The sequence below is a fragment of the Opisthocomus hoazin genome, chromosome 10 (assembly GCF_030867145.1).
Source record: "Opisthocomus hoazin isolate bOpiHoa1 chromosome 10, bOpiHoa1.hap1, whole genome shotgun sequence".
In the NCBI taxonomy this organism is placed as follows: Eukaryota; Metazoa; Chordata; class Aves; order Opisthocomiformes; family Opisthocomidae; genus Opisthocomus; species Opisthocomus hoazin.
In genome coordinates, this window is record NC_134423.1 from 29,446,217 (window position 1) to 29,466,797 (window position 20,581).

General features: G+C 47.5%; 1 protein-coding gene across 1 annotated transcript in view; it reads left to right on the forward strand.

Annotated features, from left to right (window-relative positions):
• PLEKHO2 (pleckstrin homology domain containing O2) overlaps positions 1–10,924 on the forward strand; it is a 30,078-nt gene extending 19,154 nt beyond the window's left edge. The window contains exons 4-6 of the mRNA XM_075432279.1: positions 955–1,059; positions 3,660–3,758; positions 6,228–10,924. Coding sequence (XP_075288394.1) covers positions 955–1,059; positions 3,660–3,758; positions 6,228–7,466 — 1,443 coding nt within the window. The 3' untranslated portion in view covers positions 7,467–10,924. The remainder of the gene's footprint in view (positions 1–954; positions 1,060–3,659; positions 3,759–6,227) is intronic.
• Positions 10,925–20,581: the final 9,657 nt, after the last annotated feature.

The window sequence follows — 20,581 nt, forward strand, 5'->3', positions numbered from 1 at the left end:
CGATATTTCTCCCACCTGAAGTGTATTTTGGGGCAAAGCTACATAATACTGGTGAGGCACTCAGAGAACACAGCAGTGAAATAAATAACACCCTACCTATTGTTCCTGCTGTGGCCAAGAAGAGGTTGGAAACACTGAGCACAGCCATGGGCCTGCCCCGGAGGAAGGGAAGAGCTGGCCGAAGGGAGGACAGGCCATACAATCACCCATCGCTCCCTCCTTATTTCTGTCCCGTGCTTCTTGCCAGCTCCCTTTTGTGTGGCTGAGTCTTCCTTTCTTCTTAGGACAGCTGTTCAGACCCCAGAAGGTGCATGTCTGTAGCCTTCCCTGCTGTATTTTTTCATCTGCAAACAGAAGATATGGTTAACTTTTTCCCTTACGTTGCCCTTATGCCTCGGCTCGTCCGTGCTCGGCTGCATCGGGGTTCATGCAGCCAAGCTCAGAGCCCCGGATTCCTGTATCGGTTCTGTTCTGCCGAGCCGCAGGAACAGGGAAGCAGGCAAAGCCCGCTGCACGCAGCCTTCCCATTGCTCTCAGCTTGCAGCCTGGGGGGAAGTTGGAGATAAAGCACCTTACTGCATCTGAACCAGCACAAAGTGACTTGGACTTTCAGTCTGACTCCCTATACACAGTGTGACCACTTGCTGTACAACTCGCTGCTGCTCTAAGAGCTATTCCGAGCAGTTTGCAGAAGGAAGAAACTCTTACTTTCTTACTACTTTAGTTACCAGTTGCAAAAATAAAACTAGAGCAACAAGCTGCTCCACATAACAAAATCCTTTTCATGGGAGCTCTGAAGTGAAGTGCTTGCCAAAGCACAAAGGAATCTGTAGTTTAAACACGGACTGGAACTGGATGTTATGTAGAAACTGAAGTGACACACAGGGAGCAGAGAGCTACCTCTCTGGTCCTCACAAGAAATGCTTAGGCAAAATTGTCTCTCTGCTCTTGCAGGTTCATGATATCAAATTTCAAGCACCAACTTTGGAAGAAAAGGAATCATGGATAAAAGCTCTTAATGAAGGGATCAATAGAGGCAAAAACAAAGTATTTGATGAGGTAAGAGAAACGGTTTTCAAACTCCTGCATTTCTGTGCCAGTTCTCATCCACTGCTTTTTTAGCTAAAAGTAGAACTTGCCCGAGCCCCCTTGCTCCCTGTCCTTCCTGCATGCCAGCTATGGTCGAAGGAAAGAGAAAGATGGTATGCAGGCCAGGGAGTTTCCCCGCAGGCTGCGAGTTTTTAGCCACTTCAGTTCCCAGCCCAAGAAGGCAGAACACGTAGAGAGATATTTTCACCCTCCTACATCTTGCTGCTTTTCCCTCTCTCCTGGCCAGGGTTAGATGCAGGGAGGCAGGGGCAGCTGATCGAGTAGACGGTGTGCCGGTGGGATGGTCTGTGCTGCTAAGAGCTAACATCTCATCACGGGACACAGGAACTCACCAAAGCTCCCATGGGACACAGGAGCTCACCAAAGTCAGTGGGAGGTCGTCTGCTGGCTTCAGCGGGTTTGGGATGAGCGAATGCAGGGCTGTTCCCCTCTCCCAAGGGAAGCGGCTGGTGCAGAGAAGCAGCTGCAGCACTCAGTTGTGTAGAGCTGGGGCTGCAGCCTGGAGAGACTCGTCTTCCCCACGATACCATCATCCTCAGCACCAAAAAGCCTGGAAATGGAGGTATTTGGTTAGGACACAGCCCAGTCTTCAAGACTGGAAAAATCTGAAGTGACTCAGTCCACCAGCTATTCCGCCTGCAGTCTGGAGAGAAGGCTGGTGGAAAGTTACTCCACGGCCCCAGCCAAACCTGCCTGCTTCTCAGCTGGCCCCAGCACACCTGCGCTCCCAAATTCTCCTCCCATCCTGCTGCGCAGAGGGAATGATGAAAGTCGCATGTTTTAGAGCCTGACTAGCCTTGCCGTGCTCCCTGTTAGCTTATAAATCAGCCCTGAACTAAACCAAAGGAGAAGTATCTATTCTGCAGTTGTTTCAGTAGCTGAAAGGAAGTTCACAAAACCACCATCACGGGAATAACACGAGAAGAAATGGGCAGGGTAATGAGGGGACGAAGCAATCGGCCGGATCTGTTTAGCAAAGGAAACCGAAGTGAGTAAAAGTTTTGAGAAAAGAGCTGAAGCGCTGCAGATATGGTGCTAGAGACGTGAACTCTGAGAGCTTGGGCTTTGCTTTTATTCAGCAGAGGGCAAAAGCAGGAGGAGAGGCTGGAACGTGCTTCTTTTTCTTGCCAATTCAAATGGCACTCAGTGTCAGGGTTTTGCTGGTAGCGGGGTGTAGTGGTTCCTCGGGCCCTTGGACCAAGTGGGAAGCGGCATGTGGAATTAAAGGGACCAGCTGGGACCAGCAGCAGCCTGGGAAGATGCAACACAGCAGCAGAGAGCTTAGCAGCCAGGTCTGCCCTCATGTTTCAGCAGTTGGGAGAGGTGATGTCCTGCATCAGCCCTTGCTGGAGGGAGCCCACGCCGGCTCGGGGCTGCGTGGAGCGGCACGACCCATGGCTCTGCGCTCTCCAGTGGGCACTGAACTCTGCACACCCCCTTGGCAGCACAGCAAGGTGGGATCTGGGGTCACCTCCCTGCCCCGTGGCCCGTGGTTATCCTCCTTATGAGGAACTGGGTTCTCAGAGGGAACCAGCCTCTAATTCTCATTCATTCCAGTAAGGATCAGACCTCAGATTTAAAGTGTTTCCGTACAGGCCAGGCACAAGCTAACAGGGCAAGCTCTCAGATGGCTTGGATTAGCTGTTCTCTGCTGAAAGAGCTGTAAAACCACTCTGCCATATCAGCCGGGGATTGGGACCTATTTTTTCCTTTTAAATCCCTATTTCACCCTTGCCAGCTTTCCTATTGTACAAACCTGTGGTACAAAGGCCAGAAAACCAAGGGCACATGGACATTTCACCATCCCTGGTCACTGGTGCTGCCTCTCTGCGTGGGGCAGATGCCAGCCCTCAGCCATCACAGCATGGGTGGGTGGGTGGTCACAGAACCAGCCTGGAGAAATACCTGCCAGGGGCCTGGGACCTCCTTCCCCACATGCGGGAGGCAGTGGATTTCTCATCTGATTCCAGGAAATAAATTAGTTAATTCAGCTAGAGTTGCAATTAATCCAGGTCACTGCTCACACCTTCTCTTCAGCATCCTGCAGTCATTAGAGCTGTAGAAGGGAAGGTCTGTAACGAAGCACTGCTGATACAGTTCACCGTCAGGTCACGGTTATTAATGAGCTTTCACCTCTAAGATGGCAACAGCAGTTTCAGTGCTGTGCTCTGCCACATGCAGGAGCTGGTCCAAGCCCAGGCTGCAGCGAGGACAACAAGGCTGCCTTGTGTCCTTCTTTTCTTGCTCTGTAGGTAGAGGAGAGGTTAGTGATCGCAAACCTCTGAAGGCTGGATGCTTTGCTTTGGATCATCTGTTAGATAAACACCACTCTATATAGGACAGACACCTTAAATATCCATCACATACATGCAGGGCTTTGCAAGCAGGCTGTAACTAAAGTCTGAGGCAAAGACTGTAGTAGTGAAATATTCAGAAACCCTCTCCCGGATCCAAATGCTCCATCCCTTCATGTGTGACTGTAAGAACTTTACAGACATACCTTGAGAAATTAATGACCCTCTTCCTTATTTCTTTCCCCCCTTTTAAAGGTGAAAGTAGACAAGAGCCTTTCCTTGGACCACGTAACTCGGGACAGAGTGAAAATGGCCCACGGACGCAGGCCACCCACAAGAAGTCACCTAAAGGAGGTAAGTGCACCCACCCTGGGGTGAGCCGTCTCCCCAGCTGGGATCACCAAGAGCTACTTCTTCCACTTGGGTGCAAAACCCTGTGGAGAACCCCAGGTACAGACAGCCCAGAGAAAGCTGACAAGGGAAGGAGCTTCCTCTGCGATAGACTGCGCCAGCACCTCTAACGAAGCTCCAGGTTCCCATAGATCTGTAGCTGCTGCAACACGTTACGATATATTTAGCTTTCCATAACTCACGAGCTGCTTCACCATCTGGTGAGAGCCATTATAGTTTCACTTTAATCAGAAGAGTCAAAGCTCCTATATTTATTTTCTAAGAAACTATGATTTTGTAGCGACAGTGGTCTGAAGGTAGAAGAACTGCACAGTCGGTGGGGAGAAGCTGTGTTTTTTATTAAGCTAACTGGAAAAGGCAGACAAGCTTTCAAGCTCACAAGCCCTTCCTTAGGTCTGAAACAGAATACATAATTCTCCCAGGCAGTTTTATGGACCAGCCTGTCTACTCTTAACTGATTTTCTGGATCTGTCACTTAAAAAAAAAAACCAAGAAAAAACACCATGAAATAAACCTGCAGTTCATTTCCATGGGAAAGGCTCTTACTAATGTTTGATTCCTGTGATTTATGAAGAAGTTTCCACACACAGATTGATATTTTAGCAGAGCATTAATCTCAGCCAGGGAAGGTTTTTAAATCAAACCTTCTTTCTTCAAACTTCCAAGACTCTGACTTATGTGTCTGCACAGCACTCAGATGGCCCTCGCACAGAAAATGAGATGCCCTGAGACTTTTTACTTTGCATAGAAATGGAGGGAGAGTGTCTATTCTAGAGAAACGCATGGGAATGAATCATAGATTCCCATCGACTCCTGAAGAAAACCACAGAAGAAAACTTGACAAAATTCACAGCAGCAATGGAGTGTGGAATCTCTGTTGCCTAATACAGATTCAATAAGGTAGGAAGCCCTTCCCTAGGCACTAAAAAGAGCTGTCTCCCCTACTCAGCTCCCTCTTTTCACAAGACACCTCCGAGGTTAATACCTATAAGACCTCTCACCTTCAGCCAAATTCAGGAGAAACTGGCTTACAAATTCAGAAGCAGGAATGAGGGCAAAGGGAGGGGCTAGAGCCTGCAGAAAGATGTGTATCACAGCTGCTGGCTGCAGTATCGTGAAGGAAATGGGATGAACGATGATTCTCAGTGTCGAAGCAGGACAGGTGAGGATGAGTGAGGGCCAAGCCATCAGGATGCAGCTTGCCTCCGTCTCTCCGATGGGCTGGGAAGGCAAAGAGAGACTGTAACTAAGCTCCCTACACTGCAGGAGTCTGGCCCAGGCTGCAGCTACGCCTTCGTGTGGTTTTGGGTTCCCTCATACAGGAACTGTCACCACATTTCTCCCTCCGGGGCACTGAGCTTACACGCTGCAATGACTTTACTAAGTCCATCCTTTTTAGGAAAACCCCTCTACTAGAGTGATTTGCACATAGCCTGTTGTTTGAAGAAGGTCTAACCAGCTGAGGCTTGGCCCTGGTAAGACAGGGATGACATCGGGTCGGAGGAAACAAGAAGCAGGCAACGATATTACAGTAGTATCCCTGGCCAAGTCATCTAAAGATCAACTTGGTTTATATGTTCAAGTAAAAATGTGACAGTCCCAAAAGCAGAAAGCAGGTGTGCTTTGGGTAGGCATCCTGTAAATGAAGGGAGCAGAGGGATCCAGCTACCACAGGATAAAGAATGAAAATATGGCAGAGCTGACCGCTTAGCACTGACAGGAAAACCAAGAAATAAGGTGCTTGTGGAACAGGCTTTGAGGCTTTCTTCTCAAAGGAAGTAGTAAAATAAGTTCTGTGCTTTGGTCCTCATTCTTGAACTGCTTATGGTTATTGGCTTTGGTATTCTCACACAAGTTGCTGCACTATCAGGCAGAAAATAACTCGGCAGCAAAAACGCTCATGGTGTTCACAGAATGTGCTGGTCTGGGGAAGAAGCAGGGCTGTGCAGGGGGATGGAAGTGCTTCACTCGATGCATTCAAGATTTGCTGCAATGTATGTGATTTGACCCAGCTTTCTTCCTTGTTGGGCGACATGTTTGTGATTATCGTAGCTCGTTAGATTCTAAGCATAGCAGATCACATTGTGTTTCACTTGTTAGATTAACACTGGTAGAGCTGGCTGCTGCTGTTAGAGGGTAGCATAGGGTGATGCTTTATGGAGGAATCACAAACTCCTTAGACTGCTCTTGAGCTATAGAAAAAGCTGCTCTTAAGAGCACTGGTTTTGTTACCAGTCAGGTTCTCCTTGCAGTTTCAACAGATGTAAGTATAAACGGGGTGGATGTGTGAAGCAGCAGCCGCTCGCTTGCTTTGCTGTTTGTCAGGGTCTTGCACTTCAACTTGAAATTAAAGGATGGAGCAAAGGCTTGATGATGGGGTAGATATTGTAAACGTTCTCTCTTGTATTTCAGGCTGCTAAGTCTACATCAGATGGTATCCTGCGACTAGATCTAGATATAGTAGACAATGGACCACCGAACTTTGATTCCACTATCAGCGAAAGTGACAATGCGCCACCTCAGAAAGAAACTCCAAAGCCACCCATGCCACCTACAAAACCCACTGGCACAAAAGAAAACCAAGATACAGAGAACAATGTTCCTGATGAGGAACATAAAAAACCTCTGTCTCCTCCGTTGCCTCCAGATAAGAAGCTGAAGGAAGGCATAGCATCAAAAGACAATGTAAATGCCAAGGAAGAGGGCTTTGTAAGCCCAGAGGAGAATGTGGAAGGATCTCAAGCACTGAGTGAGGAGAACAGAGAGAACCTCATTGAGGTCAGCAACAGGGGCATAGCAAAGGCTCCAATTCCTCTTCCTAAGAGCGTGCCAGACAAGCTAAAAGTAGCTTGGGACCAACCAATCGCTGAGCCTAAAAACGCAGAAGACTCGAAATCATCAGGAGATAGTAGCGAAGACGACCTTGCTGAGATTGCCACTGCACATATGACAAAGCCTTCTGTTCCTCCTAAGGTTCTGTCAGAAAAAATGCTAGCCACAATGAACTCCAGCCATGGTGACCTGGAAGCTGGAGTTTTGGAAGACCTGGAGTCTAGCAGCTCCAAGCCCCCGGTGAATGGGATCACGGCCAGCGAGGCAGCAGAGTTCATATCCCCAGCAGTTGAAACTGAAGAAGGAAATGGGAGAACCTCTGCCGAGAAGGAACAGCAAACTTCAGCAGAAGAGACAGAGACTTCCTTAGCTACAGAAACAGGCCATGAGAGTGTAAACGCAACTATTGAGAAGAAAGAGTCTGTAGAAAGCACTTCAGTTCTCAAACTTCGCAGTTCTTCTCTGGGAGACTTGCTGTCTGATTCCAAAAATACACGGAGAGCACTTCCAGGCCAAGGTTTCCCGAAGGATTCCCATCCATGCTTAGCTAAAATGGAGGAGAAAGTTGCTAATGAAAGGGAAAAGGCAGAAAAACTTCTGCAGAAGGTTTTACGTGAGGGGTTGGAACAGGCCCAGGAGGGGAATGGACCCCCACTGGTGGCAGAGACATTGCTCAATGAAGCAGTAGAACAACTTCGGCAAGCTACACAAGTTTTGCAAGAAATTAAAGGTCTTGGAGAACTGAAAAAAGAAGCAACACAGAAACAGCAAGAAAAGCAAAAGGATCTAGTGACTCTTTATAGGAGAAGTGCTCCCTGACATACTCTTCAAAGAGACTTCTTTCTCAAAATCAAAGCTAAACATTTGCCATTTATGATTTGTACCATTGCTAGGCCAGTGTTTAAAAGGTGGTGTTTTGCTGTGCACACACCATGTTCATGGGACAGAATTCAGCTTTCAGTTATAGCATCTTTCTCTCTCTCCTCATGCTGTACATACCAGTCTGGTTCTAATCATCTTAGCACAGCAGAAGGTTACAGGACATAGAACGGTTTTAAGAATGTGAATGCTCTTAAAGGACTCTGTCCAAAGTCCTTTCAATGCATCAGGCCTTAAAAATTACTGGAATCAAACCAAGCCAGATTTTTGAAAGGAGCAGAATGGCTATCCTAGCAAAAGCCTTTCTGTATTTACAGGCAAGCAGATACCAGATTACACTGGCACATACTTGGTTTTCTCAGTTAAATCATTTAAGGATAAATGTAGTCAGTGTTTGTTCACTTGCTGGCAAGGTTTCCAAGACCACCTGGCCCAGTGACATCCAGGAATGTAAAGATAAATGGTCTAATCTTCTCCAAAGATACTCATAAAACCACATCCACAGTTAAAAAGTGACCTCACACAGAGGCAAACAAAACTGGCCAAGTCCTGACTACAAGTAGTGTCCTCAGATCTGGAGCAGCTGTGTGAAGGCGCTCGCTGAGTCTGGCTCTGCAGAGCTTTAGGTGTGCTAAGCACGGTGTAAGTGAACGCAAGTCTCAATGCATCATTGCCAGGCAAGTATTAATTGTTCCTGCTTCATTAATAGGGAAACTGAGGCAAAGAGGTTACACTTGGCCTTTGAAAGAGTGTCTTCTAGCAGCAGACATGTTGGATTGAGGACCATACCTATCTGGTAACTCCGAATCCCCTCATCATCATTGGGAACAATTAGCCAGGCATTTGGGAACCTGTGTCCAGGAGATCCCTGGGAGCTTCCTAGGAGAGCTGTCATTAAGAAGCTTTAGGAGGTAGGCTCGCTCTCTGTGTTGTCCTGGCATGTTAACTGACAGGAGCGTGCACATCAGGCAGCGGGTCTGGATGAGATCCCTCTTCCTATTGAACAGGTCTCTACCTGCTGTGTCCTGGCTAGCCCGAGAGCCATGGTTTGGCACAGACATCTGTAATTTGAGTACATGGAGAGAAAGGCATTTTGCACACACAACTTCGGGGCTGGTCCCAGTGGCTTAAGTATATTAAAATAAAAATGCATCGCTACGGAAGGGTCTGAGGAAGGCGTTGCAGAAGGCTCCGGCACAATTCCCACAGCTTCCCTGCCCACCTGCTGAAAGCATCCACAGTTCCTGTGGTCTTTAGTGATTAGAGCTGAGATAAAATCATGTCTTTGCACCGCTGCTGTATAGCCCCGTACCTGAGCTGGGTCCCCTCTGTAGTTGCTCTGAGGAGAATCGTGCAACAGCCCGAGGGGCTTCTCCTTTGCTTAAGCCAGACTCGGGAAGCACAGAAAAGGGCGATCTTTCCACTCTGGTTTTAAGGAGTGACACGCTACCTAAGTTTTTTTTCTCTCATTTGCCAGCACTGCCCTCTTAGCTCAACCATTTCTTTTTCTTCTGTTCTTTTTTTTTTATAATTTCCCAGGTTCCACAAGGCTGCAATGGGCTGCAAACACCCACCATAGCAGCAGCTCAGTAAAGCTTCATCTGAGCATCTTCTTAAGCCTAGGCAGTGGGCACTTCAGGTCTGGGCACAGAAATGTTGGCTTTGGGCTTCCAAATACCTTGTTTTTCACCAGCCGGAGCCACCAAGACAGGTAGTGACTAGAACTGATGCTTCTGCCTCTTTTGATTAAAGCAGCCTTGGTTGCAGTGGTCTGTCCCCCTCTCAAGACAGCCATAAACTTCGCATGGGAATTCACTTGTTATTCTCTCACGTGGAAAGTTCTACACAGTCAAACACTCAGGGCTTAGTTGCCAAAAAGCTTTGCTTTGAGACAAAAAGATTCCTACGTCCTAAGCCCACTCCCAGGCACATAGCCGGGAGCAAACTCTGGATCTGTCATTTGCTGCTGTGGATTCAATGTGAACTGTGGGTCTTATTTGCCTTTCCAGCCAAACTTAGGGCAAGGGCTAATATCACAGACAATATTCAGTGCCTATCTGCTATCTAAATGTATTTTTCTGCATGTGCACTTTCGTTTACCGAACACTGTGTGGTATGAATGTGAGCTGTCAGAACCCGGTGTGCACTGGAAGTCGAGGGGCATCGGCTTCAGAGAGCGGGCAGGCTTTTGCAAGATGCAGTTCTATAACGAGATAAATTAGATGGGGAGAAAAACCCAGTTCACACTAACAGGAATATACACAAACCAGGGCGAACTCTGGGTACAGGTTCATATCCCAAGGCTGAAGCCAGTCCTAAACTCCAGGATGGGCAAAATCAAAGCCTGGAGCTGAAAACCCAGGAGAATGGAAACAGCTCATGGGATAGCTCAGTCCCCTAATTTACGTACAAACGCTTTTGCTCTCGCAGGTGTTTTCTCCTGCGGTGCGTTCTGTGGATACTTGTCTGGCAAAGCGCTGATGAAGATGCCCAGACATCCCTATGTGTTACAGCCAAACCTACAGGATGTGCTTATATTGACTGTATATTTTTATATTATACTGAATATTCTAATGAATAAATGTCTGACATTTTACTGAATACCCATCAGTAGGAATCTTAACAGATAAAATCCTCTATATCTGTTAAGTAATGGGCAAGTTAAATCATTTTACAAGCTACAGCTAATTAATGTATTTGCTGTACTAACAGAACTTACTAGATTTGTATTATGTCTTGTAAATAGGTATAACTTAAGTGGAATCTCTGTAGCACCCAGTAACTCTACTGCTGAAAACGCTGTATTAGAGACTCTTAGGTTTTAACTATTTTTTCTAATAGGGTTAGCAGTTCATCCTAAAATGTCTAGCCTGACCGTAAGCCTGATTCACCTGGACTTTGCAGGAAATAACGGATCATGTTCCTTCTGCAGTTTTCCCACCTGCTCTTCTCATTCTGGTCATGAGCCAGGCCCTGCCTAGTGCTGGAAACTGCCTTCTGGCATGTTTTTACATACTCCTCTGAAAACGGCAGCGCTGGTCAGTCAGAGACAGGATCCTGCTCTATTCTGACCTCATACAGCAACTCCCATCTTCAGTGTGCATCCTGCCACCGTGCACTTTTCTTTTTTAAATCTCGCTTTAAACTTGCATTTAAAGTTACATCTAATTTCTGGCTGCACTCAGGCTGTTTTTTTGTGCCTGAAAACCCTCTGGGCATGGAGCGCTGGGGTGTGAGTCTGGGTTTGGGCTGTGCCACCAGGTTACATGTCTGTGACAGGAAGGAAGTGAGTTTGCAAGCAAGCAAATGTGGATGACTGAAAAGCAGCTGCTGCAGCCTGTGGAAAGGCAGCACTTTGTCTCCTGCTTGTAAAGAGCTTTGAGATTTGGCAATAAAACCCCCTTTTAAATATCAGCTGTTTTAAGAGCCGTTTATCCTAAACAGAAGCAAAGAAGAGCCACCAGGAGAGGCACACAGAGGCTTTGCTGTGGAGGAGGGCGCGTTGCGCAGGCTGTGGTCAGGCTGAGCTAGATGCTGTGCTAACCACAAGCCCAGAGGAAGGAGAAGCACGAGGGGCTGCGGCTGGCACAGAGCTGGAGCTCTGCAGTTCCCAAGTCATCCCTCCCTGCCAGCTTGGCTGCCCTGGCCAGAAAGCATGGCCGAGGCCAGGACCTGCTCCTGCTCCTTCTGGAGCAGTGGGAAGCATCCTCGCTCCCCGCGGGCACCTCACCAGGTGCAGTCTCCAGCACTGCTGTCTGAGCTGCCCTTAACATCTTCACGTGGACTCACTCGTGTCTACAAAATGTTGAGCTCACTCAGAAGTCATCCCCGTGGTGGTGAGCAACACCAGAGCCTCGCTTCTCTGCCCAGATGCCCATAAGCTGTGGGAAGATAAGAAGCTGGTATCATAGTGACTACTTCCCTTCTGCGAAAACTGGGTAGAAACTGGTCAGTAGGTTCAAAAGTTACAAGGAAGCAGGGAAAAGAGTGCAAGTATATGCGCCATCCTATTGCACAAGCTTGGCTTCCTTTGGGTAAAAAAAATGTGCTTAGCAAACCCTCTAACCCCTTGCTGGGAAGACGACTGTTCCTCAAAGGAATGTCCAAGAGACAAGGTTGATTTCTGCAGATATACTCCAGAGAAAGGCAATCTCTTCCTCTCATACTAAGCAAACAGAAAACACATCACATTTTCGCCTTAAATTGGTGTTGGTAAGGAAGGGCAGTGTCTAGCACTGTATGAAACATGATTTAAAAAAACTCAAATGAAAACATACATAGTATTGGCATATGGAACATTTGCCTGACTGCTTTTAATTGAATGGATAGTCATGGGTTACTGGTTCAAAGAGACTGTGTTATTGTGTAATCTGAAATAGAAAATGCAGGGCCTAGGTTCTGTCCAGTGATGCCACAGAACTCAATTATTTGCCACTGAATAAGAGCAGAAAGAGCTCTTCCAGTCCCAGGGTGCCAAAGGATTTACTACAGCGTTGGCTAGTCTACTCTAATGACTAATTATTCTTGGTATTAAAAAATGTGTGGTTTATCTTAAATATGAGTCATCAACAGTGAAGCTCTCCAAGTTTTCCCCTTTCCAGCTTTTAAGAGTTAGAAAATTTGCAGGCACAGAAGATATCCACCATGTTTAGAGAATGGAGATCCCTGTTTTGTTATGCTATGCAAGTTCACATACTTCCAAAAGCCAGTGCTTAATTTATTCCAGGAAACTTAGTCACCATGTTCCTCTAGTGCCTTACCTCACGGCTGAGCAACCCACAATATTCCTGTGACAGCCGCCGACACGATGTTACAGAGCATTAACTATTTCATTCTCGGCAGCAATCCTGCTGTCCAAGGTCAATGCGAGGTACTTGAAGCCATGTATTGTCCGTCCCCTCCTGGGTATCAGAGACCCAGTCCCACCAGTTTCCCTTCAGAGAGCGGCTGGAGGCTTCGCCCTCGCATCTCCTGCTGTGCAGCGTCGGTCCCCTCTGCCTGAGCTTGCCCAGCTTGGCAGTTCAGAGGTTGTAACGTACAACGTATGGGGAAACAGTGAAGGACTCCTGCCTTCCTTCATCTTTACTGAAGATGGTATGTAAAGCACATGTATTCACGCCTATAGAAAAAAAACTCTGGCATATTGCAAAATTTGTAAGAAGACAGGAGGGATGGCTGTCAGCAGTTTATCACATCCAATGGGTAAAGAGAAAAAAACAAAGCTGGCTTCATTTGCAGCAAAAAAGTTTGAAGGCTTCTATTTAGAAAAGTCTCCCAGGCCCAGGGTGAATGTACTCTGGAATGGGATCCTCAGGGGACCTCTGTCACTGGGATTTCTTAAGAGCAGATATGCAGGGAAGGTGGGTATATCTCACACTCTTCTGCACAGAAAGGTGGATGAAACTGTTGCCTGGGGGCCTTCCCAGCCATATGATTTCTGCAGGGCACTGGCAGAAGCCTCGGCCACCAGACTCAGTGGCTAACAAACCCCACAGGCTATTCAGGTCTCTAACCATAGAATCACAGAACCTGTTATGTTGATATTGTTAAATATAATAATGCTATAATAATTTTAAAACATTAACCCTGTTTTTCCTCTCGCTGGGGAGCTGTAGGATAATAAACGTGCTGTCCTAGCGATCCCACACAGACCCTGCTCATACCTCCTCAGCCTGGCCTGCTCTCCCCAGCTTTCTTCTCTTCTCCTCTTCCACTCCAGACTTCAGTTCTCGTCTCTCCCCACTTTCCCATCTCATACCCCTTCTCTGCCAGAGCAGCTGATGCCTAGAAAGCTCAGCGCTGCGTTGACAGAAGCTGTCCATAAGTTTCAGTTGTGCCGCTGCCAAGAAAACCTCCTTGTTGCTTGCCCCCGTTGGATTCACGAGACAGTTTCTACATCCCCACGGGGGATAAGTTTACGCTTTGGAACGCAGGCATTTTTCAAAGTCGGGAAAGGAATTTTAAAATGATTTGCTCAAAATAAATGAATGAATGGAATCAAAATGCTAGGAACCCCAGCTAGAACTACTTCCATTTTTTTTACTAGCAACACTATTGGCAATTTTTTTATAGCATCTTCCAATACGAAGACCTCAAGATATTTTGTGGCCATGAATGAATTCCGCCTTGTAGTGCAGCCAGGAGAGACAGTGGAGCTCTCAGCCTGCAGAATGAAGGCAAAGGCACAGAGCATTGAAGAGCTGGGTCCCAAACCCATTCTCCTGCAGCAGATACTTTTATTTTTAATTGGTGCAGTAGTGACATTTTGCAGCAAACATTAGATGACCTGAACGTTAGACGGACAGATGAAGTGCTCCTATAAACAGCAAACCAAACAAAAAGCCAATTCTGAGAATTTGTCCTTTGGTGACTTTTCTAACCCTTAGCAGGGATAGGGATGGACCCTCAAACCCTGCTTTCTTTGGGCGATATTACAGTTAAAGAACCATTATTCCTAGCCTGTAAGTGGGTAAGACATAAACACAAATACTACAGATAGCTGTTAAATCTACCATATTGTTCATTTAAATGAGAAATAAGAACTTGGAAGTATTTTGGAGATGTTCTGGTGGAAAACACAAAGCCATTTGGAGCAGCTACTGTAAGGGGGTCTGCTGGAGATGAGGTCAGAGGCAGGAAGAGGGCAAGACGAGGGGAGGCGATGCTCGGAACTAGCTCCCATTCATGGGTGAGGATGTGATGCACATGCAACGCAAACCGATCCAAACTCTCCTTCCCCTCAGAACTACACAGCAGGGTCATATCCAGAAATGAGGATGTTTGAAAACTGGTTACTGGCTTTCCCTTACCCCTTACTGAAACATTTAATTCCCTCTTGGTCTCTAAATGGGTTTCAGATGCTTGGTGAATTTTTTAATGATATTAATATTTTTCCCTCCCACCCAAAAAAACTCAAGTAGTTTTGGAGGAAAATTATTTTTTTCCTTCCAGAGGAACCTACCTTGCACGGAAAGAAATGCTTCTTAAAGGAGAAATGCTAATCAGTTTTAGATGCAAGTTATCTAGCCCCTACATGGGGATGTTTATCACTGAAATTGATAAAACACTCAAAGATCTCCAGAAGTCCGACAGACATGCAAGCCAGCATGACTAACTGGGCGAGGACCTGTGCAATCAAAACTGCAAGTTCCTCTGCTATTTCATTCGCAACTAGAAGTCAGTTTTGAAACACTGGCAAAATGCTCCAGGCTTGTTTAGACCACATCACCATGACAGCAAAGAGCTGCCCAGATCTTCATGTATTGTACGTCTTTGCAAGGAACAGTGGCGAAGGGGAGACGAAGCTCAAAGGTAAAAACATGGCCAGATGTCATGTGGGAGATCACAGGAGACGGCGGTTTGAACCTACATTCTCCGGTGCCAGTCCCCAGCACATTGATAACCTTCCTGTCCAAGCCATCGAGCCTCTGATCTGCTCTTTCTCTGGAGTGACGCTGGATTTTCAACAGCATGAGTTGAATTTCCTGAATGAGGCAAATGAATTCCACTTATTTTTGACTGCCAAGAACTAATGAACTTCTGAAAGGTCATCAGTTCAAACAATAGTTATGTATTCGAATGACAGGCCTGCTCTCAGCTTAGCCACACTTCTGCTTTCCTATCCAGACGGGTTCAAAACCACCCACCTCCAAGGGTGGAATCAGGGCCTCACGGGAACTTCTGGTGAGAAATTTTCTGGCAAAACAGCAACCCAAATCTGTTAACAGAGGCTACAGATTTGGGAAGGTGTCCTGGTTTAAGTAAACGTACAAAAAAAGCTTTGAAAATTTGACATTTCAGAAGGGGATAGTTTTGCTCTGCAGCATGAAAACACAATTTCAATACTTTAGTTAACTTGCAATTTTTTAGATAATTTACCCTAAGAGTTTTTAAAAGTATGAAATTACATATTTTGATGGAGCTCATGTGATTGCTTCCTGTCTGCTTACAGAAGTGTTCAAAAATTTTAATTTTTTTTCCTTGCTCTAGATAGGGGAAGAGAATTCAAACCCTTAGGAAGGCTGAGAACATCGGAAAGCTCGCTCAGTCTGGCTCTAGACTGACAGAGTAGGATCCCTGTGCATTCCAGTCCTCAAAATGGGGCCCAGGGATCCAGCCTGGCTCCTCTGTGACTGTTTCCTCCGAGAAGCATCATTTCACCCTCAGATGATCTGGTCACACCACAGGCTGTGGTCCATTTGTTTTGGCTCAAGACAGCAGTAGCTGCACAAGGTTCGGGGTTTTTTAATTGTGGCTATTATTGCCTAGAGGGAAAAGACTATTTTCTCAGACAATCACAGTAAACTTCCAGATGTCAAAAGAAGCAGTCCCTAGAGCTTCTTTAAGGAGTCTGGTCCCATTCCTGTGACAAGGTTGCATTCAAGAGCGTCATATTCTTCTGGTAAACAGCTCGTTTGGAATTAAAGTATTTTCAGTGCTGAACACAAGAGATGTAAATTTGGGGGCTTGCAGCCAAAGCCACCATTCCTATAGAACAGAAAGAGCACAGGCTGTTCTCTACAGGTCTGCACGCTCCTGCTCTGCTCGTTGCGAGAGAGGCAGAGGGCAACCTCCGCAGCAGCCCCGGCCCGGTCAGACATTGCACGCTATGACTATGAGACATGTCAGCAGAATAGCAGGAATTTTTCGGCCTCCAAATCAGGACCCTTGGAGGACCCCTCCCATTCACCACAGTGAATATCAGCAAATTGAACTGCAGCCACTGCCTACCCCAGTTTCCTGGCATTTAGCAGACACTTGCATCGCCTAATTACCACCAGTCTTCTACTACCCAGAGCTCCCGAATCTTGCAACGGGCTTCTTTACAGACGAACACGGTATCTGCATATGACCCCATTAACACCATGGGAATATCATCTCAGCTGGGAGATGTAACATCCGTAGACAGGTTCTGCACAAATGCACTGATGAGTGGAGCCAGGCCTTTGGGTTTTGACCCCAATTTCTAGATGCAGCAATCACTAGCAAACAACAGAGGCCAAGAGAGTTTAATTCTTTTTTTTTTTTTTGAGCAGCTAGGTGCTCAGCTGAGTTACTGTGGCTGTAACTCAGCTGTGTTACAAGCCATCTCCAACAAGAAGGCACTGGAGCAGGAGGTAATTGAGGGTTGGCTCCCAGAGGGATTTTTTTCCTTAAAAGGATAACTACATTGTCATGATGAAACCAGCTTGCTTCCAGTGCCCGCAGAGCTTTTTGCAAACACGGCTGCCAGAGCTGAGGGCGGTGGTGACTGTTAACAGCAGACAGCTAGGAGCAGCGGGGCAGTGGCTGCTCCTTAAATGCTACAGGAACTCTGTCCTCTCTCAGCTGTGCTCTCCCATGAAGGGCAGCATGACGTGCAGGTAGCCCCAGAAGGTCACTTCAGCTGAGGCCAGCTCCTACCATCTGCTCAGGTAAAAAGAAACCTAAGTGAGGGATTGCAACCAAAGAAACCGGCCTCATAAGAAGCGCTTGCACTCAAAATCAGCAATATTTTCAGAGAGGGGCAGGCAGGATGCCAGCTGAAAGCATACCAAGGCCACGCAGGAATTTTTCCAATTAAATATTTTTTCCACCAGAAAATAATGGAAACCCCAGCTTTTCATTTGAGAATCCATGGAACAATTCTGATCAAAGCTCTTTAGACAAGATCAAGGCAAATGACAAGAGAGCTGAACCCTAGAGTGGCCTTTTGTCCAGCAACAGTCTGCTGAGAAAGGAGAGCCAGGTTTGAGGGCAAACCCCACTCTGTAAGACTTCAACTGGTGACTGGAACAGGCTGCCCAGGGAGGTTGTGGAGTCTCCTTCTCTGGAGATATTCCAGACCCGCCTGGACGCGGTGCTGTGCAGCCTGCTCTGGGTGACCCACAGAGGTCCCTTCCAACCCCGACCATTCTGTGATTCTGTGATTCTGTGACTTGAACCTCAGCTTCCCCTAACCCAGCAGAAACTGCCCTAAAACTCCGACACAACCCCTGCTCCAGGCCTGAGCTTCCTCCTCGTCCTCTGGGCAGCCCACCCAGCTGGAGCCTTGCACTGTGCCCTCCTGTGCAGCGCGGGAAGGGCTGCACTGTGGTTTTGACGTGGAATGAGGCCAAAATGGAAAAGGCTGGGTTTGGCCCAGCTGTAGTGGCAGGCACCGGTTTCCACCTCACAGCGAAAGCCTCCCTGTGCAGATCTTGGGTGAGGTTTTCAAATCTGACTCATGCTCGTGCGGTCTCTAACACAGAATACGCCACCCATCATGCTGCAAGAGAAGGAACCAGCAACCAGTGCTTCCCTCCACCTTGGTGGACAAAATACGCACAAGTGAGCAACAGCCAGGTCTCAGCTGAGCAGACGCCTGAGCTGGCAGCATAACAAAGGCTTACATGAAGTGAAACACCATCCCTTCTTCTGAGGACACGCAGCCTACAGACTCCCCAGCAGCTCTAGTCCTTCTGTTACAGCAGGGAATCAGAAGCCCAGAGAGCTGGTGAGACAGATCTCTGGTCCCCAACGAGCCGCCGTCACTGGAAGCAGGATCTCCTAGCACTGAGTACCTTTAAGAGGCAGACCATCAGCAACTCCCTGCAGACCACAGAGGTCAGCTCAGGACCTGCAGTAACTCTGCAGCCGTTCCCAGCTCTGCCTGGTGCTTGCTCTGCCTGGTCTCAGCCTGTTGCTACCCCTGTGAAGTGTCTGCTTGAAATAGTCCCATTTTGGGAACTCCACAAGCAGCCACGGAGATTCAGCATGCTTCCTCTTAGCTTTAGGGGTAGAAAACTTTACTTTCTAATCAGTCTTTGTAGATAGAAATATTAAAAGCTTCAGCAGGATGAGCACGTTAGTGCCGATAAACAGAAACTCATCTGGAGATTAACAGCAGAAAGCTGGAGAAGTACAGGTGTCTACAGGCACAGACTGGTTGCCATTTGGCTTTCCCTTTCTGTGAGTAACAGCATAAACATGAGTCAGGCTCTACAGCTGAGTCACAACGAGTGTATATAAACTTCCTCTCCAGACAGGGAGAACCTAGGCAGGTGGAGGAAGAGCCCTGTATATTCTTCTGCTCTAGATAAACACAGCATGGTGCATCCATGGAGCTGTGCAAGTCCTGCTCTGGGGCCTGGGATCTGCAAGCCTGTCCCAAAGGAAGACCCTGTGGTGGAAACGTATAATAAGCATATGACAACATCTGCCTTCTGTTTCCTGTGCTCTGTACAGATTATCGCTCTCTACAGATAACCCTGTCCTTCTCAGAGAGAAAGCTGGGGTCTGTGCTTTTTAAATGCTGCTGAGACCAGCTACTATTTCAATCAACTCATTCTATATCTGTTCTCAGTCCGCGTGCATCACCACATCCCAGCGTCATCCGCTAGACACTCGAGCAATGTCATTACACATCTGCCTGGGGTTGTTTGTTCCCTCATCCCTCCTTCCACGAGCACACAGCACTGAAGCCAGAAGCAGGCCAGGCAAAGCGCTTTCCGCATTCACGCGTGCTCTCGCCACAAACAGAGCGGAGCCGAGGCCCAGCTGAGCTCCCCCACCTCCCCTCCACTGATGTCATTATTTTCCATGTTGCTTGCTGTGCCCAGAAGTGAGGAAGCCCCTGGAATGCAGCAGCCCGTGGAGGAGCTGTTTCTGCAGTGGTCACCAGCAACTCTTCGCAGCAGACTTTAAAGGGAAGCCTGGTGGGCTGCAATAAACTAAAAGTCATCAGGCCGTGATTTGACATCAGCAGAGCTCCTTGTAAAGCACAGGACACCGGCTGCTGCCCCAGCCCCCTCCCCCTGCCTCCAATTCCAAGACCATGAAATTACTCATTAGGCTTGGAACAAAACTCTTTTCGGCGCGCTTGCGTGTGGCTGGAGGCAGAGACAGATGTTTCAGGCTCTGGAAGAAAACCGGCGAGCGAGAGAAATGAAACGCTTCCAAAGCTGCGCTGCTGCCTCCTGACAGTGTGCGTTCCTGCTCCTGTTGCACTCCGTGGTTTACGATGGGGTCAGAGAAGCAGGGAGCGACGGCATCACAGCTCAGCGACCCTTTGCTTCCGCTTTGCTTTTATTAAATGCTCAAACACAAGGGTTTTTGTTTTGCTGAAGATTTTGCGTTGAGTCCTGCAGCGTGACATAAGAGCAGCTCAGGGCTGTGCCTCTGGCAGCGGGTTTCAGCACGTGAGGCTTATGGTTATAAGATCCTACATTTCAGCTGCACTTTTGCCCTGAAGAAGGCAAGGAAGAGGTTGCCTTTAGGAGCCAGACCGTCCTCAGAGGCCCAGGAGGCAGAGGATCCTCCCTTTTTACACATGCAGGAAAGTGAGAATAAAAACACTGCCTGCAGGCATGTCAGCACGGGGATTAGGATTCAGTGTCCCATTATTGCTTGGTTTGTACGGTGCAGCCGTTCCCACCTCCCACCACCAAACACTTGCTCAGCTGACCATCGCACTTGAACCAGGGAGGGTCAGGACCCCAGCTCCATCCCACCATTGCTCTTCTCAAATTCAAGAAGGAAGATTTTCTGCCCTTTTGATCCTTCCCTGCTGCACTTGCTTTCCTTCATATAGTAGATGTTTTAAGAGCGTACTAATCTTATATTCCTGGTTTTGAAAGACCAGCCTCCATTCTTCCAGTAAGGGGTACAGTTCCAAGCAAGGCCAGGATGACTGCTGTGACTTGATCTTCACTGTGAGATAGAGGTTGTCACATCAGTGATCTCCCAGCTACTGGTCAAACCTGGGACTCGTCCATTAGGAGAGTTTGAACACAATGGGCTCATATAGACCTCCTTCAGCAAAGCTTCACAGAAATGAAAAATTTTCCCCCTGTATAGTGTTTTTCTAAGATATAATTCAGGTACAAGTGATACTTAGCAGGGTTTTTTTTTTTGCTTCTTATGTATTCCTGCAGGATAGCTGTGAACCCAGTTCTCCACAGCTGGAAGGAGAATATACGGAGTTGGAAGATGCAATGAACTCATGTCAGTCAGTTCTATGAGAAGGTCAGGGATCAACAGGAGTGACCTGATCATCAGGAACAACCCTGTGGCTGTGCTAATTGAGTGTAAGCTTC